The sequence below is a fragment of the Haematobia irritans genome, chromosome 3, assembly GCF_050003625.1.
Source record: "Haematobia irritans isolate KBUSLIRL chromosome 3, ASM5000362v1, whole genome shotgun sequence".
Classification (NCBI taxonomy): domain Eukaryota; kingdom Metazoa; phylum Arthropoda; class Insecta; order Diptera; family Muscidae; genus Haematobia; species Haematobia irritans.
The window spans coordinates 19,068,127-19,082,796 of record NC_134399.1 but is presented as its reverse complement, the minus strand read 5'-3'; the positions used below and the strand labels follow the sequence as shown (position 1 = coordinate 19,082,796).

Sequence of the window (14,670 nt, the reverse complement as noted above, 5' to 3'; positions counted from 1 at the left end):
TTTCTCCAAATTGTGGTGGATTATTTGTGACTCGAGTGGCAACCGTGGTCTGAATTCGGAAACTTAAATTTCCATCAACACGTTTTTAAATTACTTTGACAGCATATGAAGTAAAAAACGGAAGAAAAAATAAATTAAATGTTGTTTCCTAGAATCAAGTAAGCAAAACTCAAATTTAAAGGAGTATTGTGTCTTATAATTATTCTTACTTCAATTCTTCGCTTTTGCTCGGAATCAATACCAAAATCATTAGAGGAAAAACAAAATCTTAGGAACCGGGCATGGTTTTTTTTTTTGCAGAGCACGGTCGCCGTCTGACGACAATTGTCCATATGTGGGCAGTGTTCGGTTTTCACAGTGTCCATGTTTGAGAGGTTTCACTGTGTCTTATTACAATAAAATTGTTTTTCATCTAGCGTTCCTTTGTCATAAGCATCGATACTCTTCGATATGAATACAATCCGAATATAACAAAAACAATGTCACTGAAATTAATCAAACATGATGGACGTATGAAACTTAATGGTTCATTTTCATTTACTGAGGATATGCAGGAGGCCAATATAATTCATTGGACGCAAGTACACAAATCGAATGGGAAGTTGATGAATTTATTTAACATCTCCATAGAGGGATGTAAATTCTTAGATAAATCACTTGGCCGAATGAATCCACTAATTGATGCTGCTATTCGTAATTATAAAAAGTATTTGAAAAATTTGCCCTCCAAATGTCCTCTGAGAAAGGTTTGCCATTATCTATTAAGAAATTTGTAACATGAAATAATCGTTCGTTCGTGTTTATTTCAGAATCGAGTTATTTTTGTAAATAAATTCTACTATGATGAAAACCTTTTTCCACCATACATCCCTAGTATTAATGTAACTGGTATGATCGGCATGGTAACCAACGAGGGTAGTGCATTCAAAATATTTCTTACCGGCCACATTTATTGGAAAGAAAAGAAAAATATTTAATAGAAAAATCAATTTAAAAATTTGCAATTAAAATTATTTTGCACATGGAAAAGTTAAACTGGATTCATGAAAAACAAAACACAAATATTTCATTCATCTTTTTATTTATAAAAAAAAAAATAAATAAAAAAGTAGAAGATTTAATTTCGTAGTTAGTTTTTTGTTATAAACAATAACACTATGGCTCCACTCAAAAAAACAAAAAAATTGAAATATCGATTTCCGGCTATATTAAGTATATATATATATTCTTGATTAGGGAGAAATTCTAAGACGATATAAGCATGTCCGTCTGTCTGTCTGTTGTAATCACGCTACAGCCTTCAATAATGGCGCTGTCGTCCTGAAATTTGGCACAGATTTGTTTTTTGTTTGCACGCAGGTCAAGTTCGAAGGTGGGCTATATCGGTCCAAGTTTTCATATAGTCCCCATATAAACCGACTTCCTGATTTGGGTTCTTGGGATTATAAAAACCGTAGTCATTATCCGATTGGCCTGAAATTGGAAATCTAGAGGATTTTGGGGAGGTGCGTCGAAAATGGTGCCCATGTTTTGGTATAGCCTCCATATAGACCGATCTCCCGATTTTGCTACTTAAGCGTCTAGAAACTGTATTTTCTAACCGATTTGCCTGAAATTGAAAATCTAGAGATATTTTAGGACCGTAAAGAGGTGTATCGAAAATGGGGTGTATCGGTCCATGTTTTGGTATAGCCGCCATATAGACCGATCTCCCGATTTTACTTCTTGGGCTTCTATAAACTATATTTTCTATCCGATTTGCCTGAAATTGAAAATCTAGAGGTATTTTGGGACCATATAGAGGTGTGTCGAAAATGGTCCATATCGGTCCATGTTTTGGTATAGCCCCCATATACACCTATCTCCCGATTTTGCTTCTTATGCGTCTAGAAACTGTATTTTCTAGCCGATTTGCTTGAAATTGAAAATCTAGAGGTATTTTAAGATCACAAATAGGTGTGTCGCAAATGGTGCCTATCGGTCCATGTTTTGATATAGCCATGGGGGCTATAGACCGATCTCCCGACTTTATTTCTTGGACTTCTAGAATGATTCATGGTGGTGGGTATATAAGATTCGGCCCGGCCGAACTTACTGTGTAAAATGAATTAACGAAGGAAAGTAATCATAAAAAATGGATATTTTATTTAGTTAAACATTTTTCCAATGTCAAAAACTTCCCTTGACTTTTTTATGCTTGAATGACTAGTAAGGAAATTCTAGAAATAAAAGTTTGACAAAAGTTTCCATAGAAATACAATTTCGACAAAATTTTTTAAAGAAATTTATTTTATTTTTTTTATTAAAGAATTTAAAACCCTAACAAAATATGATATTAAATGAGATAGGTACTAATAACAAAGGTTTTCGACCTATCCATAGAAATAAAATTTTGTCAAAATTTTCTATAGAAATAAAATTTTGTCAAAATTTTCTATCGAAAATTTCGAAAAAAGGATTCTATAGAAATTTTGAAAGCTTTTGAAAAATTAAATTTAAAAAAAATTTTTCTACGGAAATAAAATTTTGACAAAATTTTCTACAAAAATACAATTTTTACACAATATTCCATAGAAAAAAATTTTGCGAAAATTTTCAATAGTAATAAAATTTCGAAAAAAAAGAGTTCGATAAAAAATTAAATTTTGGCAAAATTTTATATATAAATAAAATGTTGACAAAATTTTCTATAGAAATAAAATTTTCAAAAATTTTCAATAGATATAAAATTTTGACCAAATTTTCTATAGAAATAAAATTTTGACAAAAGAAATTTTTTGGAAATAAAATGTTGAAAATTTTTTCTATAGAAATAAAATTTTTTTACGAAATTTTCTATAGAAAAACAAATTGACAAAATTTTCTATAGAAAAACAAATTGACAAGATTTTCTATAGAAATAAAGTTTTGACAAAAATTTTCTATAGAAATAAAATTTTGACTAAATTTACTATAGAAATAAAATTTTTAACCAATATTTAAAATTTCGAAAAAAGAATTCTATAGAAATAAAATTTTGAAAAATTAAATTTTGAGAACATTTTATATAGAAATAAAATTTTGTATAGAAATAAAATTTTTACACAATATTCTATAGAAAAAATCGATGATTTTAAGGTGGCAAAGGAAATGAGAAATGTTTGTACAAAGATTTATTTCGACAAAAGCCCACTATCATAAACCTGACAAAATTTTCTATAGAAATAAAATTGTGACAAAATTTTCTACAGAAATAAAATGTTGACAAAAATTTCTATAGAAATAAAATTTTGACAAAAATTTCTATAGAAATAAAATTTTGACAAAACTTTCTATTGAAATCAAATTTTGACAAAATTTTCCATAGAAATAAAAGTTTGACGAAAGATTTCTACTGAATTGAAATTTTGACAAAATTTTCTATAGAAATTAAATTTGTACAAAATTTTCTATAGAAATAAAATTCTGACTAAATTTTCTATAAAAATAAAATTTTGATAAAATTTTCCATAGAAATAAAATTTTGATAAAACTTTCTATTGAAATCAAATTTTGACAAAATTTTCTATAGAAATAAAAGTTTGACGAAAGATTTCTACAGAATTAAAATTTTGACAAAATTTTCTATAGAAATTAAATTTGTACAAAATTTTATATAGAAATAAAATTCTGACTAAATTTTCTATAAAAATAAAATTTTTGACAAAATTTTCTATAGAAATAAAATTTTGATAAAATTTTCTATAGAAATAAAATTTTGACAAAATTTTCTATAGAAACCAAATATTTTGACAAAATTTTCTATAGAAGTAAAATTTTGACTAAATTTACTATAGAAATAAAATTTGGACAAAATATAAAATTTCGAAAAAAGAATTCTATAGAAATAAAATTTTGAAAAAGTACTTTTTGGGAACATTTTCCATAGAAATAAAATATTGACAAATTTTGTATAGAAATAAAATTTTTACACAATATTCTATATCAAAAAAAAATGCGAAACTTTCCTTTAGAAATAAAATTTCGAAAAAAGTACTCTATAAAAAATTTAATTTTGGAAAAACATTTTATAGAAAAAATTTTCTATAGAAATAAAATTTTGACAAAATTTTCTATAGAAATAAAATTTTGACAAAAGTTTCTATAGAAAAAAATATTTTGACAAAATTTTCTATAGAAGTAAAATTTTGACTAAAGTTACTATAGAAATAAAATTTGAACAAAATATAAAATTTCGAAAAAAGAATTCTATAGAAATAAAATTTTGAAAAAAGTACTTTTTGGGAAAATTTTCTATAGAAATAAAATTTTGGCAAAATTTTCTATAGAAATAAAACTTTGACAAAATTTTCTATAGAAATAAATTTTTTAAAAATTTTCAATAGAAATAAAATTTTCTATAGAAATAAAGCTTTGATAATATAGTCTACTAGCGTAACCCGGCCCGCTTCGCTGCGCCTTCCGAAGCATATTTGGAGGAATATTTTGCGTTAACTTAGTCAACTATATACTTCGTGCTGAAAACAAATTCGAAAAGATTTGAATTCTTTTAAACAAATCGGACTACTTGATTTTTCGTTTATAGGTACAAATACGGCGGGAGAGGGTGTACCTTCTTCTATATTTCTTGTGAATTTTAAGTGTGGTTTGTCAAGGAAAGGTATCCTTCTCCTCAACATATCTGAAAATTAAGCACTATATTATAATAACATACAAAGAATTACTGTTTCCCATCCAATAAATCGGAAAAAGCAAAAATAGTAAAAAAAATTTCCACATTAACATTTGCCAAAATGTTGGAAAATGATGCACCCTCTACGTTGGCTGCCAATTTCATGTAAATTTAAGTTCTTTACTAAAAAAAGTCTGGCAGAAGCCTGTACAAAAATCATAAAATTATGTACCGAGTTCCCATTTACGGACAACCCTCTACTTTCAATTTAAGAAAAAAAAAAACGGACAAAAGGGAACCCTCCCCCCACCTTCGCTCCACTCCGACCTGATATCGGACTATCACGTACCCTATATTAATTTCGCAACTACACCCAGAGAAGGAATATGATCACCTCAAACATGTTTTAAGAGCAAAATTTTATTTTTGGGTGGTGACCATGTAACATGGTTTTCGCAACCATGTTATTTTCTCGGAAATCATGTATCTGATTTCGGCAAGCAGGTTGTATTTGACGAGAAAATAATATTTTAGTGACAAACATGTTACATGGTCACCATACAAAAATAACATTTTGCTCTTGAAACATGGTTGAGGTGATCATATTCCTTCTCTGCGTGTACTCAATGGTCCCTATAAATTCTATCGAAGTAAATCGACAAAGTTTATTTCAATTTTCCCCTTCCCCAACCAGATATCGAAAAATCATATACTAATTTAAAAATCATGTATAAACTTAATCACCTCCTCCCACGTTCCCTGTAAATTTCAAGTAGATAGGTGATGTTAAATTTTGCTCTATTGTTTTAAAAAGACGTCACTTTCGACAAACACCGTAGTGAATAGCACCCCTAACCTTCCCTGAAAATTCTTGAAACTTTCCTTCAAGTGTGGGGCAATGAAGGTTGCCTCTTCGTTCATAACCTTCCACCACTGCCTATGTAAATTTCAAGAAAACTTAAGAATTGTTGTTTTTTCTTGCAGTTTTAGAGGAGGACCTCCTCCCCGACTAAATATCGAAAAGTGATGTAGCATATCTTTTGTAAACGTCCCAGAAAATGTCAAGCAAATTATAAGCCTAAAGAGGCGGTCTCTCTTCCGTCCAAATATCACAAAATCAGGTATCAACTATTAATATCGTAACATCTCCCCAGTCCTCTGTAAATTTCAAGTAACTCGGTAAAGTTAAATTGTTTCTCTGTATGTACTTAAGAGAAGCGGATGTCTCCCTATGCCCTTTCATTTTTATTAAAAAATCAGGAACCTGATATAAATTTCATAACCTCACCTATTTTTCCGTAAAATTTCAGTCGGGGAGTTTAGTTTTGTTTTCACTGTACTTTAAAAATAAAGTCGGTCAAAGGGTGGTCCCCCTCCCCGACCAAATATCGAAAAATAATGTAGTGGATTTTTGTCTAGATGCCAACCCCAACATTCAATGAAAATTTCAAGCAAATTGCACAATTTTGTTCCAAGTTTCAAAAAGTAGGGCAAGGGGGAGGTCCCCCTCCCCGTCCACATATGAAACCATCAGGTACCCCATATTAATTCCATAACCTCACCGCATGTTCTCTGTAAATCTCAGATAATTTAGAGAATTTTTGTTTTTTCACTGTACTTTAAAAAAAGTCGAACAAAGGGGAGGTCCCCCTCCGCCACCAAATATCGAAATATAAAGTAGCGGATCTTTGTCTAGATACCAAACCCAACCTTCAATGAAAATTTCAAGCAAATCGGTCAACTTTGGTCCAATTTTCAAAAAGTCCGACAAAGGGGAGGTCCCCCTCCGCGACCAGGTGTCAAAAAATGAGGTACCCTATTTTCACCACATGAACGCCCCCTGCGATCTCCGAAAGTTTCAAGTAAATCGGTTCAGCCGTTTCGGAGCCAACTCGGTACATACAAACAAACAAATAAACAAACATAGATTGAATTTTATATATATAGATAGAAATAAAATTTTCACAAAAGAAATTTTTTGGAAATAAAACGTTGAAAAAATTTTCTATAGAAATAAAATTTACAAAAATCTTCTATAAAATTTGGAGAACATTTTCTAAAGAAATAAAATTTTGACAAAATTTTTTAAAGAAATAAAATTTTGACAACATTTTCTATAGAAATAAAATTTTACAAAAATTTTCTATAGAAATAAAAGTTTTAAGAATTTTTTTGTAGAAATAAAATTGTGAGAATTTTTTTTATAGAAATAAAATTGTGAGAATTTTTTCTATAGAAATAAAATTGTGAGAATTTTTTCTATAGAAATCAAATTTTGATAAAATTTCTATTGAATTAAATTTTGACAAAATTTTCTATAGAAATTAAGTTTTGACAAAATTTTCTATAGAAATAAAATTTTGCCGAAAATTTCTATAGAAATAAAATTTTGACAAAAATTTCTATAGAAATAAAATTTTGCCGAAAATTTCTATAGAAATAAAATTTTGCCGAAAATTTCTATAGAAATAAAATTTTGCTGAAAATTTCTATAGAAATAAAATTTTTACAAAATTTTCTATAGAAATAAAATGTTGACAAAATTTTCTATAGAAATAAAATTTGGATAAAATTTTCTATAGAAAAAAAATTTTGACAAAATTTTCTATAGAAATAAAATTTTGACAAAAGTTGCTATAGAAATAAAATTTTGATAAAACTTTTTATAAATATAAAATTTTGACAAACTGTTGATTGCAAAATTTGTTTAATTTATTTTTATACCCTCCATCATAGGATGGGGGTATATTAACTTTGTCATTCCGTTTGTAACACATCGAAATATTGCTCTAAGACCCCATAAAGTATATATATTCCGGGTCGTGGTGAAATTCTGAGTCGATCTAAGCATGTCCGTCCGTCCGTCCGTCCGTCCGTCTGTTGAAATCACGCTAACTTCCGAACGAAACAAGCTATAGACTTGAAACTTGGCACAAGTAGTTGTTATCGATGTAGGTCGGATGGTATTGAAAATGGGCCATATCGGTCCACTTTTACGTATAGCCCCCATATAAAGGGACCCTCAGATTTAGATTGTGGAGCCTCTAACAGAAGCATATTTCATCCGATCCGACTGAAATTTGGTATATGGTGTTGGTATATGGTCTCTAACAACCATACAAAAATTGGTCCACATCGGTCCATAATTATATATAGCCCCCATATAAACCGATCCCCCGATTTGGCTTGCGGAGCCTAAAAGAGAAGCAAATTTCATCCGATCCGGCTGAAATTTGGTATATGGTCTCTAACAACCATGCAAAAATTGGTTCACATCGGTCCATAATTATATATAGCCCCCATATAAACCGATCCCCAGATTTGGCTTGCGGAGCCTCAAAGGGAAGAAAATTTCATCCGATCCGGCTGAAATTTGGTACATGGTATAAGTATATGGTCTCTAACAACCATGCAAAAATTGGTCCATATCGGTCCTTAATTATATATAGCCCCCATATAAACCGATCCCCAGATTTGGCTTGTGGAGCTTCTAAGAGAAGCATATTTCATCCGATCCGGCTGAAATTTGGTACATAGTGTTGGTATATGGTCTCTAACAATCATGCAAAAATTGGTTCACATCGGTCCATAATTATATATAGCCCCCATATAAACCGATCCCCAGATTTGGCTTGCGGAGCCTCAAAGAGAAGCAAATTTCATCCGATCCGGCTAAAATTTGGTACATGATGTTGGTATAGGGTCTCTAACAACCATGCAAAAATTGGTCCACATCGGTCCATAATTATATATAGACCCCATGTAAACCGATCTCCAGATTTGGCTTGCGAAGCCTCAAAGAGAAGCACATTGCATCCGATCCGGCTGAAATTTGGTACATGGTATTGGTATATGGTCTCTAACAACCGTGGCAGAATTGGTCCATATCGGTCCATAATTATATATAGCCCCCATATAAAACGTTCTCCAGATTTGACCTCCGGAGCCTCTTGGAGGAGCAAAATTCATCCGATCCGGTTCAAATTAGGAACGTGGTGTTAGTACCCAGCAAAAACTCTCATTACCCGGTAATCTTGTAGGTAAGCCTATTTAAAAATTAATAACCACTTATTAATTGGCATCGCTTCGGATTACATTTACATACGTATGTCCTAGAAGGAAAGTACTTCTCCCCAGGCATACTTTCGGTCATAAAATAAGTAGTGCATTTAAAGCATATAATCACCTAATATGTAATGACTTAATCGTAGATACGCCAAAGCTTGCAAAATAGCCACTTATTGTCTCAGACATCCAAATCTCGAAAATATTGATTCATATCGCCGATTACAATGGATCAAAATATGGCGAGTGATGCTGTAATAGGAGAACTACTTGAATAGACACGAATATTGTATAAATAAACAAAAAATCTCAATAAGATTACACGCAATTTAATTTCACACTTAAAATAGAAATAAATGTAGGTTGTTTAAGTGAGTTGGATTCGTGAATTACGTTATATCCAATAGCCAATTCACATAAGGTTCAAAATCTACTAAAAGTGGATTTTAAGTCTCTTTTTTTATAAGGCTAATGGCATTTGAAATTTAGTTTAAGCGCATTTGGGAGTGTAATGTGAATGACGTATAAGAAAGCATTAATTAATACATAATATGATAATGTCACTAAACACAATTATAATGAAATATTTGTGATAAAAATTTCTTAACGGAAAAATATAAGTGCTCGATTATGTGAATAATTATACCTAATGGTACCATCATTTATTCTATTTTATTAATTCGTTAACTACAACTGCCTAAAAATTTGAGAATAACAATTCGAAAATTACCGAGAAGTATTTATTTTTGTCATTACAAGTTAGTCATTATAACTCGCCGCAATGTAATGCAACGTGTAATGACAGCTTTACTCCTGGTAATGTAAATTGTAATGAGATGTGGTTACCTAGGTTTTGCTGGGTATATGGTCGCTAACAACCATACCAAAATTGGTCCAATCACACAAAAATTGGTCCATATCGGTTCATAATCATGGTTGCCACTAGAGCCAAAAATAATCTACCAACATTTTATTTCTATAGAAAATTTTGTCAAAATTTTATTTCTAGAGAAAATTTTGTTAAAATTTTATTCGGTTCATAATAAAATTTTCATCATTGTTAGAATTTTATTTGTATAGAAAATTTTGTCATAATTTTATTTCTATAGAAAATTTTGTTCAAATTTTATTCGGTTCATAATCATGGTTGCCACTCGAGCCAAAAATAATCTACCAAGATTTTATTTCTATAGAAAATTTAGTCAAAAGTTTATTTGTATAGAAAATTTTGTTAAAATTTTATTTCTGTAGAAATTTTTGTCAAAATTTTCTTTCTATAGAAAATTTTGTCAAAATTTTTATTTCTATAGAAAATTTTGTGAAAATTTTATTTCTATAGAAAATTTTGTTAAAATTTTATTTCTGTAGACAATTTTGTCAAAATTTTGTGTCTACTTTGTCAAACTGAATTATATACGTATTGGATCGATCTTTTTTGATTTAATATATACCACGTATGGACTTACATACAATTTAGAAGATGGTGTTAGGAGGTTTTAAGATACCTTTCCATCGGCAAGCGTTACCGCAACTTAAGTAATTCGATTGTGGATGGCAGTGTTTAGAAGAAGTTTCTACGCAATCCATGATGGAGGGTACATAAGCTTCGGCCTGGCCGAACTTACGGCCGTATATACTTGTTATTTTATCAGATTCAAAGTACTGTGTATGCAGCGCGCAACTTGTATTCTTAAAACAAGGTGACTGTATAAATATTTTCCTAAGAATTATACAAAATCAACTTGGGATTTCTTTTTTGTCTTTTACGAATAACACACATTTCGAAGGTTTTGTTAGTCTTAAGATTTGGAATTGAAATTATAGTAGGACTCTTGATATACAATTGAGAGTTTAAGTATTAAGGTCATCACCATACGAGTATGGGTTCAACGAAATTATATTGAATGGTTTGTTTGTTTGTTTAATTAATATCAGGTAAATGAAATGCGGTCATTCACTTTATTTATAAATGATATTTTAATTAAACCGAAATGCTAGTTGAAAATCATTATTGATTTTAGAAAACCAGACTTGGTAGCCTCATTTTGCAGTATTTTTATTGTATCGAATTTTTTATAATAATAGTAATAATAATATCTGATTGTATTTTCCAATTTCGGGTGAACCGATTTTACTAAGAGCACTTAAATAATATGCCTATCAATTATAAACGCAGAGAAAAACTTGTTTCGTTATGCTATCATTAAAATATATAGAATTTATTTTCGTGAAAAATGCTAATGTAAGAGTATATGTGATCGAATATTTGGCCAGCCTGAATTTAGTTTTGGATGGGGTACATGTACCATGTTTGTCTTAACCATGCTATTTTCGCGGAAATTAGGTATCTTATTTTGACAAACATTTTATATTTGGCGAGAAAACAATAGTTTTTCGGCAAAAATGTTCCTGTTCCCCATTGAAAAATAACATTTTGCTTTTGAAACCTGTTTAAGGTGACCATAATCCCCCTTGGGGTTGGGTACAAGACTTGGCTCTTTCCAATCTAACTTTTTTGTGTATCGGTTAGCTCTTGCACATTTTGAAACTTCAATGGCTCATTTTTCAATATGTGTTGCTTTCGTTCTGCGGCAGAGATTTTGACCTACTGTAGCCTTCACTTTTCGGGTCATTTCTGGCATTGTTTTTTGTGGCGTCCACTTTTGGGCGCGATGCCACACCACCAGTATCAAGGTAGCGAGCAATGAGGTACAAAAGATTTACAAACAAAAGATTTACTTGCATTTAAATGCTGTAGGGCTTTAAACATAATCAGCGTTACCGTTGTGCCACTTTAGTGGCAAATTTGCCACATTTTTGGCCGGTGCCAATTTTGTGCCACTAAATTTACAAATTTGTGCCACTTTTCCAAAAGTTTAAATTTTATATTTTTATGTTATTTTTGGAAATACATGAATTATTTTCTTTTTCGTTAATATTGTACAATATTTTTTAGTTTTTTTTTTTTTTTGTATAAGTTAATAAAATGAATGTGCCACTTTTTTTGCCACATTTCAAAAATAATTGTGCCACTTTTTGTGCCACTTTCTGAAAATTTCCAACGGTAACGTTGACCATAACCCCTTATGGTTTCCACTATTACGCATCATGACTATCTTTATTTCTAAATGTAATATATCAAAATGATTTTGTGGACTTGTAAACAATAAAATTAACTGTCACTGGTATAAATCTCTTAGCTATCATACGAGCGGTTTAGAAATGATAGCAACTTGAAATTGATTGCAATACACATCAGCCACACCGTATACATGATCGTGGGCAAAAAATCTCCGTCTGTCAGCCGAACGAAGCACATTGTAGTAAAACAGTAGTGATGAATATGAAGTCTTAGAGATACGAGTACTAAATGGCACAAACTGCAATTTCTTACAAAAATATTTAGAGTCTAGTATTAAATATGGAAGTCTTACAAAAAATTAATTTAATTGAACTAATACTTCAACTGAAATGCAAAGTGTGTATAGCGATAACTTATACAGTGAATCAAACAAGTATCCGTACAATCCCTTAATTATATCCTCCACCATAGGATGGAACGGCGACCGGACATATCCCCTAACGGACATTTCGCCCAAAATGATTTTTGGGCGTTATGACTTTATGTCCTCCCTCATCGCGGTCATATGTCCCAAAAACTAGGCGGTCAAAACGCCCAATATTTTATGGGGAAAATAATGTCGGAATACAAATCAAAAACTGTCCTAAATGAAGTAGTTTTGATCCCCAATTTTGGTTAACTAAATACGTACGGTATTTAATTCAAAATGCCGTAACTAGAAAGACAGTGCAGATCTCGTGGTCTATAAGAAAATTAAGGAGAAAATTGTGCAAAACGCTCCACAAAGCCTCATTTTATCTCATGGGTACAAGAAATTACTAATATTTTCGAAGGTTACAAACGATATGTCAGTATAACTGTGTTAATTTTTTAAATCAAGTTAATAAAAGGAAAGATGCAAGAACTTGAGGACAAACTGAATGTGATGAATTTAACAAAGGATTCGCGTGCGCGAATTCTCGTCGTCCTCAAATACTAGCAACTTTCAGTTTATTATCTTGTTCTAAACATTAAAATTGGAAAGAGATGAGATGATCGACGTGCTGCTGATTGGTACTTGAAAAAAATCGCGCGCGCGATTTATTTCAAGTACCCATCAGCAGCACGTCGATCATCTCATCTGCCTCCAAATCGCGCGCGCGAATCCTTTTTTAAATTCATCACATTCAGTTCATACTCACATTCTTGCAACTTTCGTTTTATTATCTTGTTCTAAACATTAAAATTGGAACAAGATGAGATGATCGATGTGCTGCTGATGGGTACTTGAAATAAATCGCGCGCTCGATTTTTTTCACGTACCCATCAGCAGCACATCGATCATCTCATCTTGTTCCAATTTCAGTTTAAAATACATAATTTTCAATTCAGCATTTGTCTTGTTTGTTCAAAAGAAAAAAATTATCAATTTCCGAATTTTCATGTTTCAATATACAAATTCAAATGTCTTGGAGCTTAAACCGACCTATTTCACGAGCGAAATGGGTCTTCGTAGTTCCACTTTAGCCGCTTTTCCATTTTAATCGTACGCTGAGAAGAAAAATAGTCAAAAATGATGTTCCAGTCAAAAACAATTAAAACAAACGATGAAGCCAAGATATGCTAGTTTTACATCTTCTTCCAGCATACACAATAAAAGCAGGATTCGATATTTGTCAATAAGAGGCATATCTATCTATTAAATATTTAAAAAAAATTTATGGATAGATGAAGTAATCATATATAGCTTTTGAATGATTTAAAAAAAAATATATATTTTGTTATTTTAAGCTATTGTTTATATTCAATTATATTCAAACGGTCACAACACCCACATTTTTTTATGGGGCTTATGACCGCGATGAGGGAGGACATAAAGCCCAAACTAAAATTGGGCGATGCGACCGCCCCAATGGAGGTCATAACGCCCAAAAATCATTTTGGGTGAAATGTCCGTTGGGGGATATGTCCGGTCGCCGGATGGAACTATACTAACTTTGTCATTCCATTTTCAATACATCGAAATATTGATCTCAGACCCCATAAAATACATATATTCTGGAAAGTGGTGAAATTCTGAGTCGATCTGAGCATGTCCGTCCGTCCGTCTGTTGAAATCACGCTAACTTCCGAACGAAACAAGCTATCGACTCGAAACTTGGCACAAGTAGTTGTTATTGATGTAGGTCAGATGGTATTGTAAATGAGCCATATCGGACCACTTTTAGCTATAGCCCCCAAATATAAACCGTTCCCCAGATTTGGTTTGCGGAGCATCTTGCAGGAGCAAATTTCATCCTATCCGGTTGAAATTTGGTAGTATATGCCATCTAACAATCATCCAAAAATTAGTCCATATCGGTCCATAATTAAATATAGCCCCCATATAAACCGATACTTAGATTTTACTTCTTGAGCCTCGAGGAAAAACATATTTCATCCGATCCGGTATAAATTTGGAGCATGATGTGCAAAAATTCGTCAATATCCGTTCAAAATATTTATAATCCCCATATAAACCGATCCCCAAATTTGACTTATTGAAGAACAATCCAAGCTCTTCAATGGTGGAGTACTAACTAAAATTAATTTATGGTGCAATGGCTAGCATGTCCGCCTTGCTTATAAAGGGCCATGGATTCAATCCCAGTTTCGACCAAATACCAAAAAGTTTTTCTGCGAAGGATTATCCCCTCTCAGTGAAGCTGGTGACATTCCTGAGTGAATCAAACCATCTCTAAGGGGTTTCACCCACGGTTGCCACAGTTGGTAGAATTCTATCATAAATGGTATATTGTTTGCTAGATTGGTAGAATTCTTGATGTTTGGGTACATTTTGCAAAATAATCCTCTACAAAAATTTTCTATAGAAATAAAATTTTGACAAAAATTT

The 14,670-nt window shown here is 31.4% G+C and overlaps 1 protein-coding gene across 1 annotated transcript; it reads left to right on the top strand.

The window, feature by feature from the left end:
• Nucleotides 1-479: 479 nt before the first annotated feature.
• LOC142230783 (uncharacterized) lies at nucleotides 480-977 on the top strand. The gene is made up of 2 exons (XM_075301411.1): nucleotides 480-746; nucleotides 810-977. Exons 1-2 carry the CDS (start codon nucleotides 480-482, stop codon nucleotides 975-977), a joined length of 435 nt encoding a protein of 144 aa, XP_075157526.1.
• The last annotated feature ends 13,693 nt before the right edge of the window (nucleotides 978-14,670 follow it).